The following is a 23,616-nucleotide window of genomic DNA, read 5'->3' as shown; positions in this document are numbered from 1 at the left end:
AAATTTAAATTTATTTTGGCTTCTCTTAGCCCCGTGTCTCTGAGACTGCTCTTTAACCAGATCACAGATGAATAATAATCTTGCAGTTATTTCTCTACCCTCTCCTGTGACCGACCAGCACATTGCACAGTTTCTTGCTTTCAACTCTTGGTTTTCTTCTACATCTCTGCCTAATCCTCTACCTTTATCCGATTTCCAAATATTTGAGTATCCTTGGGTATGATCCTGGCCCCCTTTGTCTCCCTAAGTAACTTCATCTTGTCTCAAAGCCTTAATTATTGTAAATATTGGAAGATCCACTAATTTAGGCCTCTATCCTAGGCCTGTCCTGAACACCAGACTCATATATGCTATGGCCTGTTTGACATGTTCATGTGGATGTCTCATAAGGCATCTCAAACTTCACCCTCCAAACAGCTCTCTCGAATTTCCCTGGCTTAAACCCCTTCATGTCTCTCATCTCAACCAACGGCACCACAACACCCAGTTTGTCACTCAAGTCAAAGAGCAGATATGTCATGCTTGATTCTTCTCTATTGTCATTGGCAAATTCTGTTGGTCCCACTGTCAAAAGGTGTCATAAATACAACCCCTCAGTCATGCACTTTCAGTCACGATGGAGTAACGGGAACCAAATTTGCCCTTACATGAAACAACCCACCCCCCAAAAAAAAACCAGGCAAAATACATGAAACAAGGATTTTCAAGACAAAGACATCGAGCAATGAAGGACAGTGACCCCTGAGAAATGGGAAACAAGATGAGCCTTACAATTGCCCAGCGTACCACTTGAGAGTTTCCATGCTATGGCAATGGGGGAAATAATTAGCCCAGCCTTAGGACTGCTCAGCCCTACTTAACTCATAAAAGGAAGACCCTGAAAGATCAATCTGCTTCCAAGTAACTTACCGTGTTTCCCTGAAAATAAGACCTAGCCAGACAATCAGCTCTAATGCGTCTTTTGGAGCAAAAATTAATATAAGACCCAGTCTTATTTTACTATAATATAAGACCAGGTCTTATAATATATAATATAGTATACCCCAATAAAAATTTATAAAAACAAATAATATATAATAAAATACCGGGTCTTATATTATTTTTTGCTCCAAAAGACGCATTAGAGCTGATTGTCCGGCTAGGCTTTATTTTCGGGGAAACACGGTAACTACCACTGTACAAAAGTCAGGAAGATTTATAGGAATAATAATAATAAAAACCCAGCGCCTATAAAGGTAACATTTACCATGTCTGTTATCCAAACAGAGGTGACAAGACAAAAAGAATCGGGAGGTACATACTACAATATATTAGAACCTTGAAAAGAGTATGCTAAGTGAAAGAAGCCATTCACAAAGGACCACCTGCATATTGTATGATTCCATTTATATGAGACCTCCAGAACAAGCAAGTCCATAGACACAGAAAGTACATTACTGGTTGCCTGGGCTGGGCTGGGAGGAGGTGAATGGGGAGAAAAGGGCAATGGCTGATAAGGGGTGTGGGGTTTCTTTTTGGGGGTGATGAAAATGTTTGAAAACTGTGGTGATGTTTACACAACTCTATAAGTATACTAAAAAAATGTAATTATGCACTTTAAATGGTGAATTATGTGGTATGTGAATTATACCTCAACAAAGTTGTTATTCTTTTAAAAAGTAGGGACGAACATACGACCCATAATAATCAATGGAAATCGACCCAGAATGGACACAGATGTCAGAATTGGGAGAGGGTGATGCTAAAAGGTTATTAAAATTGTATTCCGTATGTTTAAAAAGTTAAGCAGAGACATGGAAGATACAAAAATATCCAAATTGAATTTCTAAAGATGAGAAGTAGTGTCTAAGATGAAAAATACACCAGATGGGATTAATGACTAGGCATTGCAGAAGAAAAACATTAGTGACTTAAAAGTCATAGCAATAGAAACTAAGAAAATGAGACACAGGACAAAATAATCCAAAAAATAAAAATAAAAAGAGCATAAAGGAGCTGTGGGACAATTTCAAGTGGACTGATATGCAGGGAAATACATCCCCAGAGGGGATGGGGAACAGAAAACATACGTGAAGAAATAAAACTTTCCAAAATTAATGAAAACTATAACCTCACAGATCCAAGAAGTTCAATAAACCCCAGCACAGGAAACATGAAAAACACGGCACAGAGAAACATTGTAATAAAATTGCTCCAAACCAATGATACAGAGAAAATCTTGAAAGAAGCCTGAGGAAAAAGATATGTTACATAAAGAAAAAGAGAACGACATCAGACTTCTTGTCAGAAACAATGCAAAGGAGAAGATAGAAACAAGTAGCATGGAAACATCTTTAAAGTGCTGAAAGAGGAGAGTCCTCTTTTTTTCTTTTTCTTTTATTTTTTTAGGCTTCCCTGGGATATGAATGGAGTGTACTTTCTAAATGGCAGAGTCCAGGAACTCCAAAAATCCATTCCTCCATGAAAGCAATGAGAACACTGGCAAAAAAGGGGCCCAAAATAAACTTTTTGGGAACTCTAAGAACGAGTCAAATGCTTGCAATAATCCAAGGGGCATTTAATCAAGAAAAATGGCTGAATCTCGGTAAGAACAAGCTTTGTGGAATTTTAATGTGCCTTTTTCCTATTCCTCTGTCCCCAGCTCCATTTTACCAGTGAAAACCAGCAGCTTAGCAAGATGGAGGGAAGAATATGGATTTGGAGCTCCCCCAAAAGCTCCATTCCTAGAGAATTGTCATGGGGGGGGCACATGTTAACACAGATAACATTTTTCAATGAAAAATAACTATTTTCCAAAACAAAAAAAATTGATAAGAGTAGCATTGTTTTACATTTCTGCAAATCTCTTCACTGTTTGGCTTAATAGAAGACAGGAGGTAGATTATCATATCTTCCCCTGCATTCAATATCTTGTGATACCATATGTCGTGTGGCCTCTGGAAAACTCTACTGTACACTTGTGAGAAAATGAGAGTGAAAAAGGCAAATAATGTCTTAGTATCATGGAGATACTTCTGGCCTCCAGACCCCTTGAAAGGGTCATGGGGACCCTCAGGGATCTCAGATCGACTTACAACTACTCAGATCACACTGAGAACTACTAATTAAAGCTGTTAGAGCTTCTAGTTATAGAGGTACCACCCCACCCTCACCTCCATAGTGAATGTTTACCTCAGCTTTTTTCCTGGAGCAAAAGATAGGGCTCAATATTTTTGAATTAAGATAGGTACTTAAATCTTTAAATCCTGTTTAGTTTGCTTTTCAAACCAGTGGTCTGGTTATTTACTTAATGCTGTATATTAATAGGAAAGTCACCAGATAATGAGGAATGATGCAGATTCCTGTCATAAAAAGTTGTGGTGAGGATTGAAAAGGATTTAAAGGGACCAAGTTCTGATGATTTAGTAACCTGTTGAAGAAACATGAACTTGGGCGAACATTTAAGGCGTTCTAGATTCGTGGGAATGAGTTGTAAGTATCCACATCTCAGTCAAAACCTTTCTCTCAAAGTCTGAATCTTGAAGCTAAACCTGACTCTGCTCAGAGCCAGTTGGGCCAACTTTAACATTAGAGCCTCTCTTTGTAACATTCCACCTGCTTTTGTAGGGTCTGACTCCTACAAATTAATCTCCTTTCTCGAATGCATCCTGGAAAATTGATTGTTTGTGGTTTGAGAAATGGTTTAAGTTTCACTGTGGTGTTTTGAAAAGTAGGATGCGGGGTGGCCGGTTAGCTCAGTTGGTTAGAGCGCGGTGCTCTTAACAGCAAAGTTGCTGGTTTGATCCCCACATGGGCCAGTGTGAGCTGCGCTCTCCACAACTAGATTGAAACAACTACTTGACTCGGAGTACATGGGTCCTAGAAAAACACACATTAAAAAAAAAAAGTAGGATCCTGATTTCCACATGCATTCATTTAACAACTAATCATTGACTATGCATTCATTCATTTATTCAATATCTATTTAGTGCCTACAAGACACCAGGCACACTGTACTAACTTGTTGGGAATAGAACAGTGAGCAGAACAATATCCTTATCCTTTTGAGTCATTCTTAAGTCCTAAGTATTAGAAGAGAAAGGTGATACACACACACACACACAATGGAGATAAAATGGATAAGGAGACAGGAAGGGCCAGATAAGTGTAGGGGTTGCTATTTTATTTGGGGTGGTCAGAGAAGCTTCTGTGATTAGGTGATATGTGAGGAGAGACCTGAAGGAAGTGAGCGAGTGAGCTATGTAGAAATTTGGGGGAAGAGCATTTTGGCCAGAATGCACAGTAAGCATATTAATGCAGCTTAAGCAGGTGAGATCACAGAGGTGTGGGATGGGGGCAGATCATGCAGGGCCTTGTGGACCATTTTAAAAGCTTTGGTTCCTATTCTGAGTGACACAGGGAGCCATTTGAGGGGGTGAAGCAGATGAGGGAGACATACCAGACTTGCCTTTTCAAAATAGCTCTGGCTGCTATGTGTAGACCAAAGCAGTCACAGGGGAAGGGGAAACAAGGAGGACAGTTAGGTTATTGCAGTAAATCAGGCAATGGTTTTGGTGGCTTGGAAACTGGGCATTGGAGGAGATAAGATGTTTTCTGGAATTATTTTGAAAGTAGAGCTGAAGGGATATGTTGATGAATTGGATATAAGGTGTGAGAAAGATAGGAGTTAAGAATGACTCAAAAGGTTTTAATTAAGCTGGGTGTTAGCTAGAAGAGCATATGTGAGAGGGGAAATTAGGAGTTTTGTTTTTGTGAAGTCTGAAATGCTTATGAAATACCATGTAAAGATGTTGAGTAGGTAATTGGATATGGTTGATGATCAGGAGAGAGGTACAGGCTGGAGATAGAAATATAGGCACCATCAGAATATCAATATTATTTAAAGCCATGAGACTAGAGGTCACCAGGAAAGTGAACATAGATGAGAAGATCAGAGGCCTAAGCCCTGGGGCATTCTCAAGGTCCAGAGGTCAGGGAAATGAGTAGGAACCTGCAAAAATTGAGTAGGAGCAGCCCCTGAGGCAGGAGCAGAATCAAGAAAGAATTCCTGGAAGTCAAATGAAAAAGCATTTCAAGAAGGGAGTCAAATGATGCTGCCGACGTTACCGACAGGTAAGGATGAGGAGCACCCACTGTTTGCAGGCACTGGTATACAAAGATGAACCAGCATGCCAGGCACGTAGCATGCATTTCTGTAGCCTTCATTGTAAGAAAATACACATAACATAAAATTTACCATCTTAACCTTCTTTGTTATTTTTTATTATTGTGGTAAAAAACATAACAAAATTTACCATCTTAACCTTTTTTGTTAATTTTTATTATTGTGGTAAAAACCATAAAATTTACCATCTTAACTATTTTTAAGTGTACAGTTCTGTAGTGTTAAGTATATTCACACTGTTGTGAAACAGATCTCCAGAACTTTTTCATCTTGCAAAACTAAAACACTCTACCCATTAAACAACAGCTCTCCATTCCCCCTTCCCAGCCCCTGGCAACCACCATTCTACTTTAGGTTTTTCTAAATTTGACTCCTCTAGATACCTTATGTAAGTGGAATCATACAGTGTTTGTCTTTTTGTGACTGGCTTGTTTAACATCACAGCTCCCTGAGGTGGTGATAATAGAACAAACAAGAACTTGACCAAAAAACATGAAAGGAAAAGCTGGAGAATGAGATATCCAGAGGGGGCTTTGAAAAGCTCTGACATATACCTGGGAATCTGGAAGGCCACATGCAGGGCTGTAAGTATGCCCAGAAAAGAACTGAGGAGGCCCTAAGCTCTCACCTCTGGATGACCTTGAGGCTCTGTGCAAGCAAGAGTGAAGGCCGAGGCAGAGTTGTAAACTACCTGTTGGAGTGTTTAAGGCATGCTCCAGCACACACACAGAAACAAAAGGCAAAGGTTGAAGACGTATTAGTTCAAGGAATTTAAGGATATCTTTGTCTAACCATTAGCTGACTTCTAAGCTAATAAAGCAGAAATTTTGTTGGCCACTCAGAACAAAGAGTACAGACTTTACAGAATTGGTCCAGAAATGTCACTAAAGAAACAGCAGCAACAAAAATAATAAACAGCAACCACAAAAAAACCTGGAGAGGAGAGAATCTGAATTCCAGAGCTGCCCCATTATATAAATGTCCAAAATTAAAAATTGCAAAGGATGGGGCCAGCCCGGTGGCTCAGGTGGTTGGAGCTCCGTGCTCCTAACACCGAAGGCTGCCGGTTGGACTCCCGCAAAGGATGGTGGGCTCCGCCCCCTGCAACTAACAACAGCAACAACCTGGAGCTGAGCCGCGCCCTCCACAGCTAAGATTGAAAGGACAACAACTTGACTTGGAAAAAGTTCTGGAAGTACACACTGTTCCCCAATAAAGTCCTGTTCCCCTTCCCCCAAAAAATCTTAAAAAACAAAACAATAGTAGCAACCCACTTGACATGAAATTGATATTTATAAAACATTCCATCCAACCAACCACAACAGAATAACACTCTTCTCAAATGCACACAGACCATTTATCTGTGAGGCAAAGCCAAAAGATTTAGCCAGTCAAGGAACAACAAGTTTTTGCTAAATTCAGACAGATTATTACTTATATAAATAGCAAAAACGAGAGCAGCAAAGCTTCCAGTTCTCCATATCCTTTGTCCCACAGGATTACACCAAAACAAAAGGGGCCAGATGACTGCAACACAAGTGATGGAACACACTGTTGCTGAAGAGGTGATTTCATGCTGCAAATAAGTACTTTTATAGCCTGCATCTGAACCCTAAGGGTGAGACAGAAAGCCTCATATCTCATCAGAACTTGGGAGATGAGAAAGTCTCATGACAGATTCTCAGGAAGATAGGGAAGTGGGTGGGAATGGCCTTGTAGCCGCTCCTCACAAGCTTCCCATGCTCTCACGTTCTGGGATAATCACAAGGCTTCTGCGAAGACATAGATAGATCAGGTATGGTTAAGCATTGTCTACATGAACTACATGCAAGGTCTTCAAGGCACCAGCATGAAGCAGTTCCCCTGTATTACCAAGATAGATCATATTCTGAGCCATAAAATTAGTCTCAATAAATGCAAAAGGATTCAGGTTATACAAAGTATTCTCTCTGACCACAATGGAATTGAATTAGAAATCAGTAACAAGAAGATCTCTGGAAAATCTCCAAATATTTGGAAACGAAATAACATCCTTCAAAATAAGCCATGGATCCAAGAATAAATTAAAATGGAAATTAGAAAACATTTTGAATTGAATGAAATTGAAAATTCAACATATTAGTGTTTATGAAATGCCATTAAAGCAGTACTTGGGAATGAATTTATAGCATTAAATGCCAATATTAGAAAAGAAGAAAGGACTAAATAAGAAAGGTCTAAAATTAATTACCTCAGCTTCCATCATAAGAAACTAGAAAATAAGAGCGAAATAGACCTAAGGTAAGCCGTAGAAAAGAAATAATAAAGATCAAAGTGAAAACCAATGGAAATAGAAAGCAGAAAAATACTGGAGAAAATTATAACTAAACCAAAAGTTGGCTAATTGAGATCAATAAAATTGATAAACTTATAAAGTTCATAAGACATAAAAAGAGAGAGAGAGAGGATACAACTTACCAGTATCAGGAATGAGAGAGGTGACATCACTACAGATTCTGCAGATACTATAAAGAGTAAAGGGATATTATGAACAACTTTATGCTAATAAATTCCACAACTTAGTTGAAATGTACAAATTCCTCAAAAGACACAAATTACCAAAGCTCACACAAGAAGAAATGGATAGTTGCCAGGGGCTGGGGAGAGGAAAAAATGGGGAGTAATTGTTTAATGGGAACAGAATTTCAATTTTGCAAGATGAAAAGAGTTTTGGAGATGGATGGTGATGATGGTTGAACAACAACGCAAATGCACTTAATGCAACTGAACTGTACAGTTAAAAATGGTCAAGATGGTAAACTTGGTTGTGTATTTTACCACAATTAAAAAAACAGAAATAGATAACCTGAATATCCCTATATCTATTAAATAAATTGACTTTATAGTTAAAACCCTTCCTAGAAAAAAAACTCCCAGCCTGGATGATGTCACTGGTGAATTCTATCAAGCATTTAAGGAAGAAATAATATTAACGCCACACAAACTCTTCCAAAAATTTGACACTTCCCAGCCATTCGACGGGACCAGCATTATTCTGATACTGAAAACTAGATAAAGACATCACAGAAAAAGAAAACTAAATATCAACGTCCCTTATGAACACCAATGCAAAAATTCTAAACATAATTTTAGCAAATTGATTCCAAAAATATATTTAAAAGATAATACAGCATGATTAAGTAGAGTTTATCCCAGGAATGCAGACTTGCTTTAACATTCAAAAAAATCAATCAATGTAACTTCCCATACTAACAAACAACAAAAGAAAAAAAAAGATCATCTCAATAGATGCAGAAAAAGAAGTCGATAAAAGGAAACATGATTTCCTGATAAAACTCTCAGGAAAGTAGGAACAAAAAATAACTTCCTCAACCCGATGAAGAGCATCTAAGCAACAGGTACATGAAAAATGCTCAACATCACTAATTATCAGAGAAATGCAAATCAAAACCATAATGAGATACCACCTCACCCCTGTCAGAATGGCCATTATCAATAAAACAGAAGACAAGTGCTGGTGAGGATGTGGAGAAATTGGGACCCTTGCACACTGTCGGTAGGAATGCAGAAATGGTGCAGCCACTGCGGCAAACAGTATAGAGGTTCCTCAAAAAATTAAAAATAGAACTACCATATGATCCAGTAATCCCACTTCCGGGTATTTACACAAAGGAAATGAAATCAGGATCTCAAAGAGACATTAGCGCTCTCACGTTCATTGCAGCACTATTCACAATAGCTAAGATGTGGAAACAACCTAAATGGTCATCGACAGAAGAATGGATAAAGAAAATGTGGTGTACACATACAATGGAGTACTACTCAGCCTTAAAAATAGGAAATACTGTAACATGCGACAACATGGATGGATCTTGAGGACATTTTACTAAGTGAAATAAGCCAGACACAGAAAGATGCATGATTCCACTTATATGACGTATCCAAAGTGGTCAAAACCATAGAACCAAAGGCTGGTATGGTGGTTGCCAGGAGCTGGGGGACAGGGAAATGGGGAGTTACTAATCAGCAGGCATAAAGTTTCAGTTAAGAAAAATGAATAAACTGTAGCGATCTGCTGTATATTCTACCTATAGTCAATAACGCATTACACATTTAAAATTTAAGAGGGTAGATCTCATGTTGTGCTCTTATCACAATAAAATAAAATAAAATAAAATAAAAATCATAAAAGCTCCTTGAAAGAAAAAGGATATGTGGATTGGTTAAACTATTTCAAAGCCCTCTTCATCTTGCATTAACAAGCATGACAGTCTAGTTTGTGACTGTGGCCTTTGTCCTTAGAGGCATTGCCCAAGGCTTGACCCTGAAACAGAACTACCTCTGCCATTTTTTTTTGGAACAACAGTTCTTAACGAGCTCACATCATAAGTCCCAGGAGAGTTGGTCCCCACCCCCAGAATATCAAATTCATTAGGTCCAGGAGGGGCCTGCCAATTGCATTTCTACCATTTCCAGGTGATGCTTATGCTGCTGGTCTAGGGTCCACATTTTGAATTTCACCAGTTGCCTGATACTACAAAGTAGCAGAGCTTTGCTCCTAGAGTATGGTCTCATCCTCCACAAGGGAACTCTTGATTCAAGGTATGACCAGAGTCCCTAGAAGGACAGGAAGTTGGCACTTTGCAAAGTTTACAAACGGGTTTATGATTAGGATGTGTTGAGCCTGCTTGGTAACAAATGTTTAATAAATGATAGGTACATTGGAGAGAAAAAAAAACCTACAGTTAACATACTTAATGACGAAAGACTGAATACTTTCCCCCTAAAACCTGGAACAAGATAGATATCTATTCTCACCACTGCTATTTTACATTGTACTGACAGATTCTAGACAGTGCATCAAAGCAAGAAAAGGAAATAAAAGGCATCCAGATTGGGAAGGAAGAAGAAAACTGTCTTTATTTGTAGACAACATGATTATCTAGTAGAAAACCCAATGGAATCTGTAAAACAGCTATTAATAAATTTAGCAAGGTTGCAGGATACAAGACCAATGTACAAAAATCAATTGTATTTCTATACACTAGCAATGAATAATTAGGAATTAAAATTTAAAAATAATTTGTACAATATCAAGAAATATGAAATACTTAGGGATAAATCTGACAAAAGATGTACAAGACCTATACACCAAAGATGACAAAAATTGCTGAAATTAAAGAAGGCATATATATATGTACCTTGTTCATGAGTCAGAAGGCTAGATGTTATTTACATGTCGATTCTTCCCAAATTGATCTATACATTTGAATCAATCCCAATAGGCCCTTTTGTTGCAGAAAATGACAAACAGATTCTAAAATTCATATGGAAATGTAAAAGACCTAGACTAGCCAAAACAACTCTGCAAAAGACTGATAAAGTTGCAGGGCTTGCTAACACTATCTGATTTCAAGAATCATTATAAAGCTACAGTGATCAAAGCATGATATTGGCATACAGATAGATAAATACATCACTAGAACAGGATAGAGTCCAGAAATAAATCCATACATACATGAACAACTGATTTTTTTCCTTTTCATTGTGGTGAATAACTGGCTTTTGACAAAGGCACAAAGCAATGCAGTGGAGGAAGGATATAGTCTTTTCAACAAATGGTGCTGGAATAGTTGAATATCCATATGCAAAAGAAATAGCCTGGATCCATACCTCCCACCATGCACAAAAATTAATTCAAAATGGATCAAAGACTTAAATGTGTAATCTAAAACTATAAGACTTCTACAAAACCTTTGTGACCTTGGATTAGGCAACGATTTCTTAGAGATAACATCGAAAGGACAATCCAAAAAGAACAAATTGATAAATTGAACTTCATCAAAACTGAACATTTCTATTTTTCATAAAACATTGCTAAGAGAATAAAAAGACAAGCCACAGACTGGGAGAAAATACTTGCAAAGTGTCTATCTGATATAATATCTGTATCTAGAATATATAAAGAACTTTCAAAACTCAATGAGAAAATAGCCCATTTAAAGAAAATAGGCAAAGAATTTGAACAGACTCTTCCCCAAAGATAAACAGGTGGCAAATAAACACCTGAAAAGATGCTCAATATCACTGGTCATTAGAGATATGAAAATTAAAACCACAATGAGATACTGGAAACATATATTGGAATGGAAAACTCAGAATCCTGACCATAGCAAAAACTGGCAAGGATGTGGAGGAACTAGAACGTCCACCATGCTGGTAGAAATGTAAAATGGTACGGCCACCTTTGGAGGTAGTTCAGAGGGTTTTTGTTTTTTTGTCATAAAGTCAATTTTTCTTCATACAACAATTACTCATAAAAAGGCTTACTATATACTACATAGTATGCTGGATAATTAGGATATTGACAGTTTCTTAAAACATTAAACATATTTACATACTTATTATATGATCTAGTTATTCCATTCCTCGGCATTTACCCACAAGAAAAAGAAATACAAATCCATACAAAGATTTGCACACTAACCTCCATCGACAGATAAGTAGATAAACAAAAGGTGGTCTACCCATACAATGGAATATTAAGCCACAAAAAGGAATGAAGTACAGATGTATACTACTATAACATGCATGAACCTTGAAAACATTATGCTGAGTGAAGGAAGCCAGACACAGAAGGCCACATATTATATAGTTCATGTATATAAAATATCCAGAATAGGCAAATCCATAGACAGAAAATAGGTTAGTAGTTGCCAGGGGCCTTGGGAAGGGGCAAATAGAGAGTGAGTGCTAATTGGTATGGGGTTTCTTTTAGAGGTGATAAAATGTTCTGGAATTAGTGGTGATGTTATACAACCTTGTGAATGCACTAACCACTGAATTGTATACTTTAAAGAGGTGGATTCTATGGTACGTTAACATACATGGAACTATATGGATGAATCTCCAATAATTTTGCAGAGTGTGTCAGATAAAAAACAGTACATACTTGATTCATTTGTGGAAAACTCTAGAAAATGCAAACTAAACTAAATAGTGACAGAAAGCAGATCAATGGTTGTTTGGGGATGGAGGTGGGACAGGAAGAAGGGATTGACAAGGGGCAGAGGAAACTTTTGGGGGTCATGACATGTTTACTATCATGATCGTGGTGGTGGTGTCACCGGTATATACATGCCATTTTAGAAATAATACAACCCCTCTCTTCTGCCTTCATAGGCCATCTCTGTCCCTTTCCGTGGGCATGTCACTTGTGATGTTTCTGATATAGGGCATAAAAAGTCATCTCTTGGGGCCCCAAATGTGAAAAGTTGTAACTAGATGGGATGAGGTTATGAGGAAGATCAGAACTCCCAAACGATTAGTGAGCAAAGTTGTGGCATTTAGTCCTCTTGTCAGATTCTGTAAGGAAACCAGAGGACACGCTCGGTGCTTCTCCCTTTTAGCTGCTGGTGTCTGGTGATCTTCAGGTAACGAGAACTTTCCCAGAGAAGTGGTAAAAGACCAGGGGTGCACGAAGTCAGGTGCTGAGGATCCCTCTGAGACCTGGGAAGACAGATGCTTTCCAAGTTTGGGGCAAGTACCCTGACTGGCACTGATGAAGGGGTAAGCCTTCCGGGAAGTTCCAGCAGCTCCACTGGGCAGCCAGGGGAGAATCAGTTCCAAATAGCGGAAATCAGTCAGACTGGCCAAAGCTTTGGAGGGTCGGTGTACTTAGTGTGGCCGTGAGAGCGCGCGCGCGCGTGTGTGTGTGTGTGTGTGGCCCTTGAAGCACGACAGTACCTGTCTGACCTAACCACTTACCTCTGTCTCCCCCATTTACTCCCTTGTGGCCACACTGGCTTCCTCACTGCTCCCCAAGCACACCTGCAATGGTGCCACCACACAGCCTTTGCACCGTTTCCCCTGCCTGGACTACTCGTTCTCCAGATAGCTGCATGACCCTCCCTCACTTCCTTCTCTTTGGCTCAATGTCACCTTTGAAGTAAAGCCTTCCCTGGCCGTCTTATGAATACTGCCAGCTGCCCACCCTGGGTCCCCTTTATCCTGCTGTTCTTTCTTTCCCCGCCATGCTTCTCAGCACCTTCTTTCTAGATAATTTACTTCTTATGCTTGCTACTTATCGTCTCTCAGCCCCACTGGAATGTCAGTCAGCTTCATGAGGGCAAAGATCTATCTGTTTTGTTCATGGCTATCTTCCCAAGATGTAGAATCATGCCTGGCATACAAATAGTGGGACTTGGTATTTGTTGGATGAAATGATGTACTCTCTACTGGATCCCTAGTATGCAGAACAGTACCTGACATGCAGGAGGGGATCAATAGGTGCTTGTAGAATGAATTGAGGGCAATAGGGACCTGTGGTGAGTACCCAACTCCCCCTTATATAGTTTGCCAAAGTGCTGGGTACTTATCCATCTGTGTGATGCTGCAGACATGGAGGTTCAGAGGCTCCAAGGCGGGTGGGGTGCACACCCCAGCTGAGGAAGGCATGTCAGAGTCTAATGGTATATATCCGCCACCCGAGCTTAGCTGAGGCAGCAGTCCCAATCACCCCAATAATTCACTTCTCACTGAAAGGCAAAGAAGCTGCTTATTGAGTCTGCAGCTACAAATACCTGGTTCAGTGTCTAGACAGTTGTTTTTTTAAATGGGGAATATTGGGGAACAGTGTGTTTTTCCAGGATGTCAAGTTGTTGTTTTTCAATCTAGTTGTGGAGGGCGCAGCTCACTGGCCCATGTGGGAATCGAACCGGCAACCTTGTTGTTAAGCGCTCATACTCTAACCAACTAAGCCATCTGGCCGCCCCAGTGTCTAGACAGTTTTTAACAGAAGCAGCACCCTGCCAGGGAAACTGCTGGGCATTTGGCAAAAGAGGCAGATGCTTCTTCACCCACGTCTTGCTCAGTCTCTGTGATGTGGAAGAAGCCAGTCTGGACAGATTAAATGGGTCACGGTCTCCAGCTTGTGAGTGGAGAATTCAAGGGCTCATGGAAGCTGTTGCTACAGTAAACACGACCCAAGGGGCAACCTTGGCAGCATGCAAGTGCTAGGCAGCAAGCCGAGAGAAAACGGCACAGACTCAAAGGGTCTGAGAAACATGTCTTTGTGCGCAGTGAACAAAGGGCAAATTGGGAAATCCTTCTGATATTGTCTACACTTCTCAAAGTATAAGGAGCCCTGTCTTCAGACTGAGGGCCAGGAGGGGTCCTCTCAGGGAATGCACAAAAAGCCCCAGTGACCTGTCGGGGGAGCCAGGTGCTCTGCCTAGGGCTAGGTGTTCTGGACATGGGGCCCTACTCAAGAACTTCCCTGTTTCAAAGGCAGGCTGGGGAGAAACGTTAACTCCAGGAAATCGGAATCTGATGAAAGATCTATTTTAAGTATTGTAGTGCGTGGAGGAGACGGAGGACTGTCCAAAACTGCCAGGTGAATATGCCACATTACAGGGCAGACACAGGGGTCCAGTGACCCTCCCAGGGGAGCTTTAAACCCTTCTCGAGGGTATTACTAAGATAGGTTTATGATTTAGAGAAAGGAGGAAGCCTTCTTGACTGGGTGAAACATGTACAGCGTAGGAATCTCACTGCTGGACATACCAGATTGGGAACTTCTAGAACCCCAACGCTTCCTCCCAAGATTAAAAAAACAACCCAGACTGGAATTCGGGGGCAGTGCATGCAGTCATGAGGACTCAAGAACTGGAGGAACTGCGGGTGGGGGTTTGTCCCCTGCTGTCTGCCGTAACAACCCTCTTTGTCTGACCTTGAAAACAGATGAGTTCTGGAATTAATTAGGGGTAACAAAAAAGTAAATCAGTCTGTAAGTGTACTTGTTTTGGGGTTAGTAAATATTGGAAGGTTTTCTAATCACCCCCTACCTTCGGGGCACATGGTCATTGATCTGGCCAGCTCACTTCAGCTCTAAACAGCAGCCTGCCTCTGCTCAGTGGCAGGGACAGCAGCTTACCTTTACTACCCTACTCCAGGGATGTTTAAACTCTCCAGCACTGTGCCACATTCTGACCTGTCAGGACTTTATACTGGTGGCTTAATTCAAGTACCACTTATTACATCAATGACTTAGGGACTGGGGATGATTTAGAATCAATCATGCCTAAAGCTCTGACTTCTCTCACTGATTTTGCATTTCAGACTGTTACATAGGAAAAAGATTGACGATTCTTTGATAATAATAACCTTTTTGAGAATCCAGTTACCTGGAGCAACTAGAGAAATTCCACCTGAGACAGACAAAACTTTTTACCTTCAAGCCAAAGTCTTGGGACTAAAACGGGGGCCCCAAAATTAACTGGCTCCTCTGGAAAGTAGTGCTAACACATCTCACTCGTGGGTTGATGCCTCCCTTCATCTGGACTCCCATCATCGGCTCAAGATATCCTCTGGGAGTCTGCTCTGGACCAAGAGTAGAAGCAGAGCCACTGCTGGGATGCTTGCTTAGGAAGTTGTCCTGAGATGTGGCATTCTAGACTGCACAGTATGTGCTTAGGGGACAGATTTCCTAGCTTCTGTGTTCCGAGAATGAGCTCGTGAGCGAATGGATCCTTTAACTTGTCTGGCAGCCCAAGCAGGGTGGTGGGGCTGAAAAATGGAATGGTTCCCACCTCACCGTGGCTCCCACCTCCACTCACAGCTCAGCACACCATTTATGAGCGCTCTGGTTTACTAAGTAGTCGAAATGGTTTTTATTATATACTAACTGCTGGGAAATACTAGGTTTGTTTCTAGCCTCCCTTTTAGTCCACCCATCACGTGCCCTGTCCCTGTTCCAGGGCTGCACTGTAAGTGCAGGACGGAACAATGACCGCGCCACCTTCACCAAGGTGGCCTTTTCACACTGTACAGACTAATAACCACCTGGGGTACGGGGTGGCCCCACGGGTCAGTCTTCATCTGAGTCCTGGGGGCCCATGTACTCGCAGACAGCATCATAGTGAAGCTCCACCAGCCGATTCTCTCTCCGAAGCTGCACCAAAGCCTGGCTCCGCTCTCTGTCCCAGCCCAGCAGACGGCCCAGCTAGAGTAGGGGCGGGGGGAGTCAGCTAGGCCAACCCAGACCTCGGGATATCCCCTGCATGCTCCCCCCCCAGTTCCCAGGTCTGGGACTCACCCTTCCAGCCAGTGGCCCCAGCACCACCATCACCCGGTTGCCCTCCACCTTGGGGACAAGGGTCTCCAGCATGTCTTCCCTGATTCCTACAGACAAGGAGAGCAGAGTAAGGCCTGCAGCAAGGGCCAGCCCGCCAGGGTCCTGTCAGAAGGGCCTTTCCTGTATTCCCGGGAGCCACTCTGCACCCTGTTGACAGATGGGAGGCCCACCATACCCATTCCACAAATGAGGAAACCTAAGGAGCAGTTCCTCGCAACAGCTGTACTAGAGGAGCTGTTATGCAAGGTGACAATGGGTAGTGGTGCCAGCAGATGCTGCTTACCATAGCTGTGTTGGAAAACCTACCTACCCTGCACAGAGAGCTCCATACACACCCCTACAAGATACCACAGAAGGAGAAACAGGTCATTTCCATTCTAATTTTGCAGATGGGACAAGTGGGGCTCAGATAAGAGTCTAATATTCTGTCAGAGGATGCTGGGCCTTGCAAAACCACCTGAACTCTGCCCAACCTCCCAGCCTCTACCTGGGTAGGCTCTTGCCCTCAGCCAGCCTCGCTGATCAGCCTCAAGGACGATAATGACCCAATGGCCATCCCTCAGACTCACCTTCCAGGACCCAGCCTTCATCTGTCCGACACACACAGGTATCTGGGCTGAGGACATCTTCAATTGTCATCTGGGAAGAGGGTCAGGGGCGTGAGAATGTTGGAGAGTTAAGGGGGTCCAGTCCCTGGGGGAAGAAGGGGACCCAGGCTGTGGGGTGCCCACCTTGGTATTGTAATAATGGCCGCCCTTATGCAGCTTATCCACAAACCGCACACGCAGGTCCCTGTGCAACCAGTGCTGACTCCTGGGGGCTGCTTTCTCACTCTTGGCTATAGGTTCGTCCTGTCTGTGGAGAGTAGGCAGACACCAGGCTTAGTCAGACGTACGTTCTGATGCTGTGAAACCCACCCATAGTACCATTCCTAGTTCCTTCTATGCACTTGCCTTGCCCTGGAAGCCTTCTCTGACTGCTGGAGGCTCCCCCCACCCCCACCCTCTTCTACCATCCCAGAGGCCCAAAGTCCCACCGGTCTGGAAGGTGTTTCCGTTTCCTCACTGAGTCCTCCTGCCGGGAGGGGAGGTCATGAGCCTGGAGGGCCTTCTCTGATGAGGCTGTTCCGTTCTGCTGCCTTGGGGATGGTTTGCTCACCTGGCCTATTCAAGGGGGTGTGGGGAGAATCAGGAAAGAACTTCAGTGTCTCACTCTCTTTCCTTCCAGGCCACGTCTCAGCCTCAGGCCACCTCGCATCTGCCAAAGTATTGATCCCCTCTCATCAGCACATCAGCACGTCTTTGCCTGGTCTATTGGAACACTCTTCCCTTCCTTCAACAGTCTCGGCCTCCTTTGGGAAGCCCTTTTCCATCACCCCAGCCTGCGCTGACAATACGTACTGGAGTCACTGCCTTGTGGGCTAGGAGTCCAGGAGAGTGCTGTCAGCGCTCCTATCTGTCAAACTGCCCCGTCCTACCGACACATCTAGAATACCTTCCTCTCTGGTCACGACCTGTTCTAGGTAGCTGCTCTGACTCCCTAGCAAAAGAAAGGTTCATCACCCCAAACAGACAAAGACCTCCCGAGGGTAGGAATTGGTTTCCGCACCTGTTTCTTCTCCCTCAGAAAAAGGCTAAAGACCCAGGGTTATGAGACCAAACTTTCTTCAGTCAAACTGAAGAAACCACTATCTTCATTCTCAGCATCCTCATGTCCTGACCGCGGAGCAGAAGGCACACCTGCCAGGCAGACCGCTCCCCTGCCCTCTGCAGATCTAACACCCTCCCCCAAGAAACAGGCCCCACCACCCCAGGAATGCTTCTCCGACTCCTCCAGCTAGGTAAGAGGCTCACTCACTGAGATCCAAGGAGTTCCTGTCAAACTCCTGCTGGGAGACAGGCCGCAGGCAGTACTCACTAACAGTCACCATGCGGCCCCCCACGGCCAGACGAACCATGGCCCGGACATTGTCAGGATCGAGGCCTTCCACCTATGGTGGAGGAAGAAGCTGAGTGAATTCGACCTACATTCCTAGGACCAAGCTATTCACCCTTCCCTCCAATGTGCCCGACCCCTGTGCCTCCCCCAGAAAACTGTGACCCCGGAGGGCTGAACCTGGGCCTGGTCAATCTCCCTAAGCAGACTGTAACCCCTGGGGTCGGGGACGAGGCCAGATCCCCGTGTCTCCCCTACCAGACGGTGGGACTTGGACATATTTTAAGCATTTAATCCTCAGGGACTCGTGGTATGACCTTCTTTCCTTTCAGTTGGAAACTGAGGCTCAGAAAGGCCCTGAAAGTGGTTCTGAGTTACCGAATGAGGCAACAAGCCAGGCAGGCCTAAAAGACAAAGACTTCCATCCAGCCTTTCTACCCCAAACCTAATTCTGCCTCCCTCTGAATCTCACATCAATCTTCTCTGCTGCCTGTCTTGGGTTCCAGGCACATCTTGGTTTCTTACCTTCCCATAGAGGCCTCGGTGAGGGCCAGAAAGAACCATCACAGCTCCTCCAGGCACCAGGCCTTGAGGCTGATCTTCCTTATCCTTCTCTTGCTCATCTGGCCTCAGCGGGCGGTGGGGACCCGAGGGGGCCAGGGCCTGGACCTCAGTCAGGTTGGCGCCCAGCCCTAACCCTTTGGGCCTCAGTGAGTTGACACGGGGCTTCACCACTCTGCAGGGAGCACAGAATATGGGCTTGTTGGGGGATGCAATGGTCTTTAATGCCCCACTCCTCCCCTGCACCCCTGGCCAAATCCCATCCTACCAATATGTTCAATAATATATTTCCCCATCCTATGTTGGGACTGTTTTTGGCCTATAGAAATGGCAATTTCATTTGGTTCAACCTAATAACATGCTGTATATACCATCCATTACGTAGTATCCACAGTGTAACCAAATACACTAATATTTCTACAAGGGAAATCATACAAATATTCACACCAAACAGGAGAAACAGACTATAAAAAATTCAATGTCAATCCAGATCACATTTGGCTGCCAAAGGGTTTATGAAAAAAATATTTGGTTTTCAAAATTCTTTGGCGTTCAGAACTGTGAAGGGACTGTAAGTCCACGTGATGACAGCAAATGTCCAGTCAATGCTTATTTGGGTCCAGGGCCAACTATGAGTGCTTTACATGTATAATTTCACTCAATTCTCCACTGACCTAGGAAGTCCGTGCTGTTACTATCCACATTTTTCAGATGAGGAAGCTGATGCCCAGAGAAACAATCTTGCCATAAATCGGATCCCGTTACGGATTTTCAAAGGGCAAATAGGAGTTTGAAGCAGTAGTGGAAGAGACTGCTGAATTGGTTAGGATGGTAATGTGCCCTTCCCGTGCCGGGATGGTTCTGGGGGGGCAGTAACCGCAGGGGTCTTGTCCATTGCCTTGTCTACTGTCCCCTTACCCCTACCCCAGAACTCACTGATTGAAGGTACGGCCGATGCCCTGGCCGGGTTTCCAGCCCATGCCCCGCAGCATGGCCAGCCCGTAGGCCTCCACAGGGACTGCCTCGTAATTGGCCTCCTCCGGCACCTACACGTTCAGGCAGAGGAAGGGTGGTCAGGCTTTGCGCATGGTGGGTCCTCAGAAGTGCATTTGCTACTTCCCACTGAGATCCTCACTGCTTCTTTTCCAGTCAGTTCAAGGGTAACTTTTGATTTCCCCTCACCATCCCTCACTTTACTCCTCCACTTCAGTCTTTCAACAGATATTTACAAAGCACCTGTTCTGTGCCAGGTACTGTTCTAGGTGCTAGGGAGAAAGCAGTAAACAAAACAGACATAAACACCTGCTCTTCTGGAGCTTACATTCCAGTTGCGGGACACACAATAAATAAAATACATAAAACAGGATATGTCAGGTGGTAATAAATTATGTGAAGGAAAATAAAGCAGGTTAAGGAGCTGCAGAAGGATGGAGAAGGGAGTGTCACTGAGTTGATATTTGAGCAGAGACCAGAGGAGATGACAGAGAAAGCCATGAGGATGTGAGAAGGAAAAGTGTTCCAAGCAGAGAGAACAGTAAGAGCAAAGGTACTGAAGCAGGACAAGATCTGGTATGTCTGAAAAATATGAGGAAAGTCAACCTGACTGAACTAGAGATATGGATGTAGAGAGGGGTGGTAAGAGATTAATTAGGAGAGCTGGGCAGGAGCCACAAGGGAGACCATTGAGACAGTAACTGCAGCAGTCCAATGCCAGTAGTGATGCTAGTGGCTCAGACCAGCACAGTGGTAGTGGCGACGGGGAGAACTGTTCCGATTTTAGAGGTATTTTGAAAAGGAATATGATAGGATTCTGCTGAAAGATTGTATTGTGGTATGAAATAAAGAGGTGCGTCAAAGGTGGGTGCTAAGGTTTTTAGGCTGAGTAAGAGAAAGGATGGCTGTAAATGTGATCAACTGAGACGTGGAAAGCTGAGCAAGGAGGAAAACTGAGAGAAATGAGGCCAAAGCTGGAAGAGGATGGAGAGTGAAAGTCTTTTTTTCTTTTGTATGATGAAAGAAACCAGAGGACATCTGAAGGCTAATAAGAAAGTTCAGTCAAAAGAGATGGTGGTCTGGGGCTGTAGGAAAGTCAGGCTCCAAAGCACTGCAAAAAACAAACTGTGAATGAAGAGGTGAAAAGAGGGTCCATGGGTATGAAAGACAGACTTGGTTACTTATGTAGACACACCCGTTACCTCCCATCATCACTCCCGCAGTTCTTTATATTCGCTCCAGATACACCATAAATTGCCTCACTGTCGGACACGCACCACATTGATTTCCTGCCATCATGCCATGGTCTGGGTCATTGCTGCCATTAGGAGTACTCACCCTGCTCTCCCTTTTCTCACTAAACCCTACCTGTCCTTCCAGGCCTCACTCCTACCACTCTGGTTTCAGTCTCCATCACTACTGGTCACCTTGCTTCCACCTCTGCTTACTTAGTCTGTTCTGTTCACAGCAGCCAGAGAAATCCTGTCAAAACATAAGTCGTGTCCTTTCTCTGCTCAGAGCCCTCTCCTCACTCTCATCTCATTCAGACTAAAATCCACGTCCTCACCACAGCCCACAAGGCCCTGCCTAGTTCAGCCTTCCCACTGATGAGCTCATCTACGACCCCTCCCTCTCCCTCATTCCACTTCGGTCACATCAGTCCCCTTGGTGTTCCTCAAACACTCCAAAGGATGGAAGGACGGGTAAGTAGTATGCATCATCACACACACACACACACACACACACACACACACACACACACACTTCTCCTGCTGTGTGCAGGGAGGCAAGCCTGTCAGACAGGGAAAAGAGAGGCTGGGAGAGGAGGGGGGCGAGGGGCCAGCTCACTGTCTCAGCCTGGGGTTCACTGTCTGTGCCTTCCCCGTTGGGAGTGCATCCTTTCTGGATCATGGGGATAGCGAGCGTGGGGTCAACACCTGCATTCTCGCTCTCCTCCAGAGACTTCTTGGATTCTAAGGAAGAATGGGAGCAATGAGGTTCCACCCTTCCCTTCCATTTTCCTCCTGTTCTTCCTTTACTGGGGCAAGGCAAATGGGGGATCACTCACCCTCAATGAGCTCCTTCACAGCCTGGGACAGCACCCCATCCCCCATGGCCTCAATATCTGTGGATGGCCCCGGGGCCTGGGTTGGTGGCTGCCTGCGATGGCCATACTGGATCAAGGGGATGACGAGTTCCTTGGGGGCTTCTGAGGGCTTTACACTAATGTGAACACAGAAGGGTGAAGTTGGGAGAGTAGTATGGTCAGTGGGTTGAGCCACACCCCTTCATTCAGAGAAAACACAAGAGCCAAGCTCACCCCAAGTCCCATGGACAGCGCCCTCGGTTCTGTCTGGCTCTCCTGTTAGGTCTCTCATGGTACTTTCTTTGGATTCTCTCCTCCACCCCCAACTCCTAATTGTGCCTTTGGGGAATCAGTCCTCAGTCGATGGCTTCCACAATGACCCACAAATCACTATATTCAGCCTGTATTCTCTCCCCAGCTCCAGGCTCCACACCTGCCTCCTTGGCTGGTTGATTTTTTTCTGGAAATCCCTCCCTCAGACTCTCCTTTCCGGATTAAGCTGACGAAGGCATCCTCCAACCTGAATCTGTCGCTCCATCCCGTTTCCCCGTATCAGAGAAGCCCCACCGCATCAGTTGAGACATTAGGGGTCCTGTAATTCTCTCCTCTTTTCCTTCTCTCAGAACGCACACATCTCAGGGTTCCTAAATCCTAAAGACACTCCCTCTCAGGAATCCATCCTCTCTTGTCAATCCCCACGGCCATCAGGCTCAATTTCTCCACCTGTCCTACAAACTCCCGCCTTCTCGCCTCCACGAATTTCCTCTGGCGGTATTCAGGCTTTCCAGGTCACTGTCACCGAGACAATCAACTCAGATTGCACCCTCCCACTTGCACCCAGCGCACCGACTTCCAAGGGATGAACGACTCGGCGCTTCACCTCTGCAACTCCCTCCCTTCCACGGTCTTCAAGAAATCCTTCTCCTCCGGGGCCGCACCCGCGCCGTCTCCTGGGCCCGCCAGCCGTCTCCGGGCGGACGTGCGACTAAAGCTGAACGAAATCGGGGCAGTGGAGGCTCCCGCCGGCCGCAAAACACCTTCTTCCGCATCCGCCATCTTGCCCCTCTTCCCAGGCTGGTGAGCTGCTTGCTGGGAAGGTTAGTTTGGGCTCGGGTTGCCCGGGACCTGACAACTAGCGCTAGAACTACCTACCTTCCCACAAAATACTGCGGCATCGACAGGTGAAAGCGGGCGGTGGGAAGCAATTGTCGCCCTTTTTACTTCATAGGCGCGCGTCGCGCTAAGCATATAGGGAAATGTAGTTCTTCAGGGAGGTAGGCGTGGTAGGAGGCTGATTCATTCTTAGCAGATATTCAGTACTTCGTGTAGGCGTTTGACAAGTATTTATTGATCGCGTACTGTGTACACGTTACTGTGCCCTACTGGTGTGAGAAGTGTAGGCAAGATAAATCATTTAAGAAAAAGTGTGAATGCCAGTCGTGTACAATAAAAAATAATAATAGAGCCATGTAAATGGTGCCTACCGATACCAGATTTAATACTGGACAAGCTCTGGATTCAACTATTAATAAAAAATGCACCTCCTCCTTTCTAGAGGCTCATAGTGCAGTGGGGAGCAATGACACTTAAACAAATATTTAAAAAATATTTCCTATCAACATTAAATATGTTGTGAGACCCAGATCCTAAGTCTTCAAAAGATTAATTAGACAGGTTCCCCTTGTGTATGACCTTAAGAGTTAGTAAAGTAGAAGACTGTTACTTAAACAAATAGTCACAAGA

At 44.0% G+C, this 23,616-nt stretch overlaps 1 protein-coding gene across 2 annotated transcripts; it reads right to left on the bottom strand.

Moving 5' to 3' along the window:
- Positions 1-10,376: 10,376 nt before the first annotated feature.
- Positions 10,377-23,117, bottom strand: GPKOW (G-patch domain and KOW motifs). Of its 2 annotated transcripts, XM_033116946.1 has the most exons (12): positions 23,026-23,097; positions 22,754-22,864; positions 21,856-22,010; positions 21,636-21,760; positions 19,731-19,840; positions 18,759-18,969; positions 18,156-18,288; positions 17,335-17,461; positions 17,030-17,153; positions 16,868-16,937; positions 16,260-16,345; positions 10,377-16,166 (listed from the first exon to the last, which is right to left on the bottom strand). In XM_033116946.1, the coding sequence occupies exons 1-12, from the start codon at positions 23,046-23,048 to the stop codon at positions 16,032-16,034; spliced, it is 1,410 nt and encodes a 469-aa protein (XP_032972837.1). In that variant the 5' UTR covers positions 23,049-23,097; the 3' UTR covers positions 10,377-16,031. The 2 variants fall into 2 exon arrangements, with proteins under 2 accessions (XP_032972837.1, XP_032972828.1); XM_033116937.1 differs by having other exon boundaries at positions 10,378-16,166; positions 22,754-23,117.
- Between the last annotated feature and the right edge of the window lie 499 nt (positions 23,118-23,616).

This window comes from Rhinolophus ferrumequinum, chromosome X, assembly GCF_004115265.2.
Source record: "Rhinolophus ferrumequinum isolate MPI-CBG mRhiFer1 chromosome X, mRhiFer1_v1.p, whole genome shotgun sequence".
Classification (NCBI taxonomy): Eukaryota; Metazoa; Chordata; class Mammalia; order Chiroptera; family Rhinolophidae; genus Rhinolophus; species Rhinolophus ferrumequinum.
The sequence above is the reverse complement of the archived record's forward strand: the minus strand, read 5'-3'. Positions and strand labels throughout refer to the sequence as shown.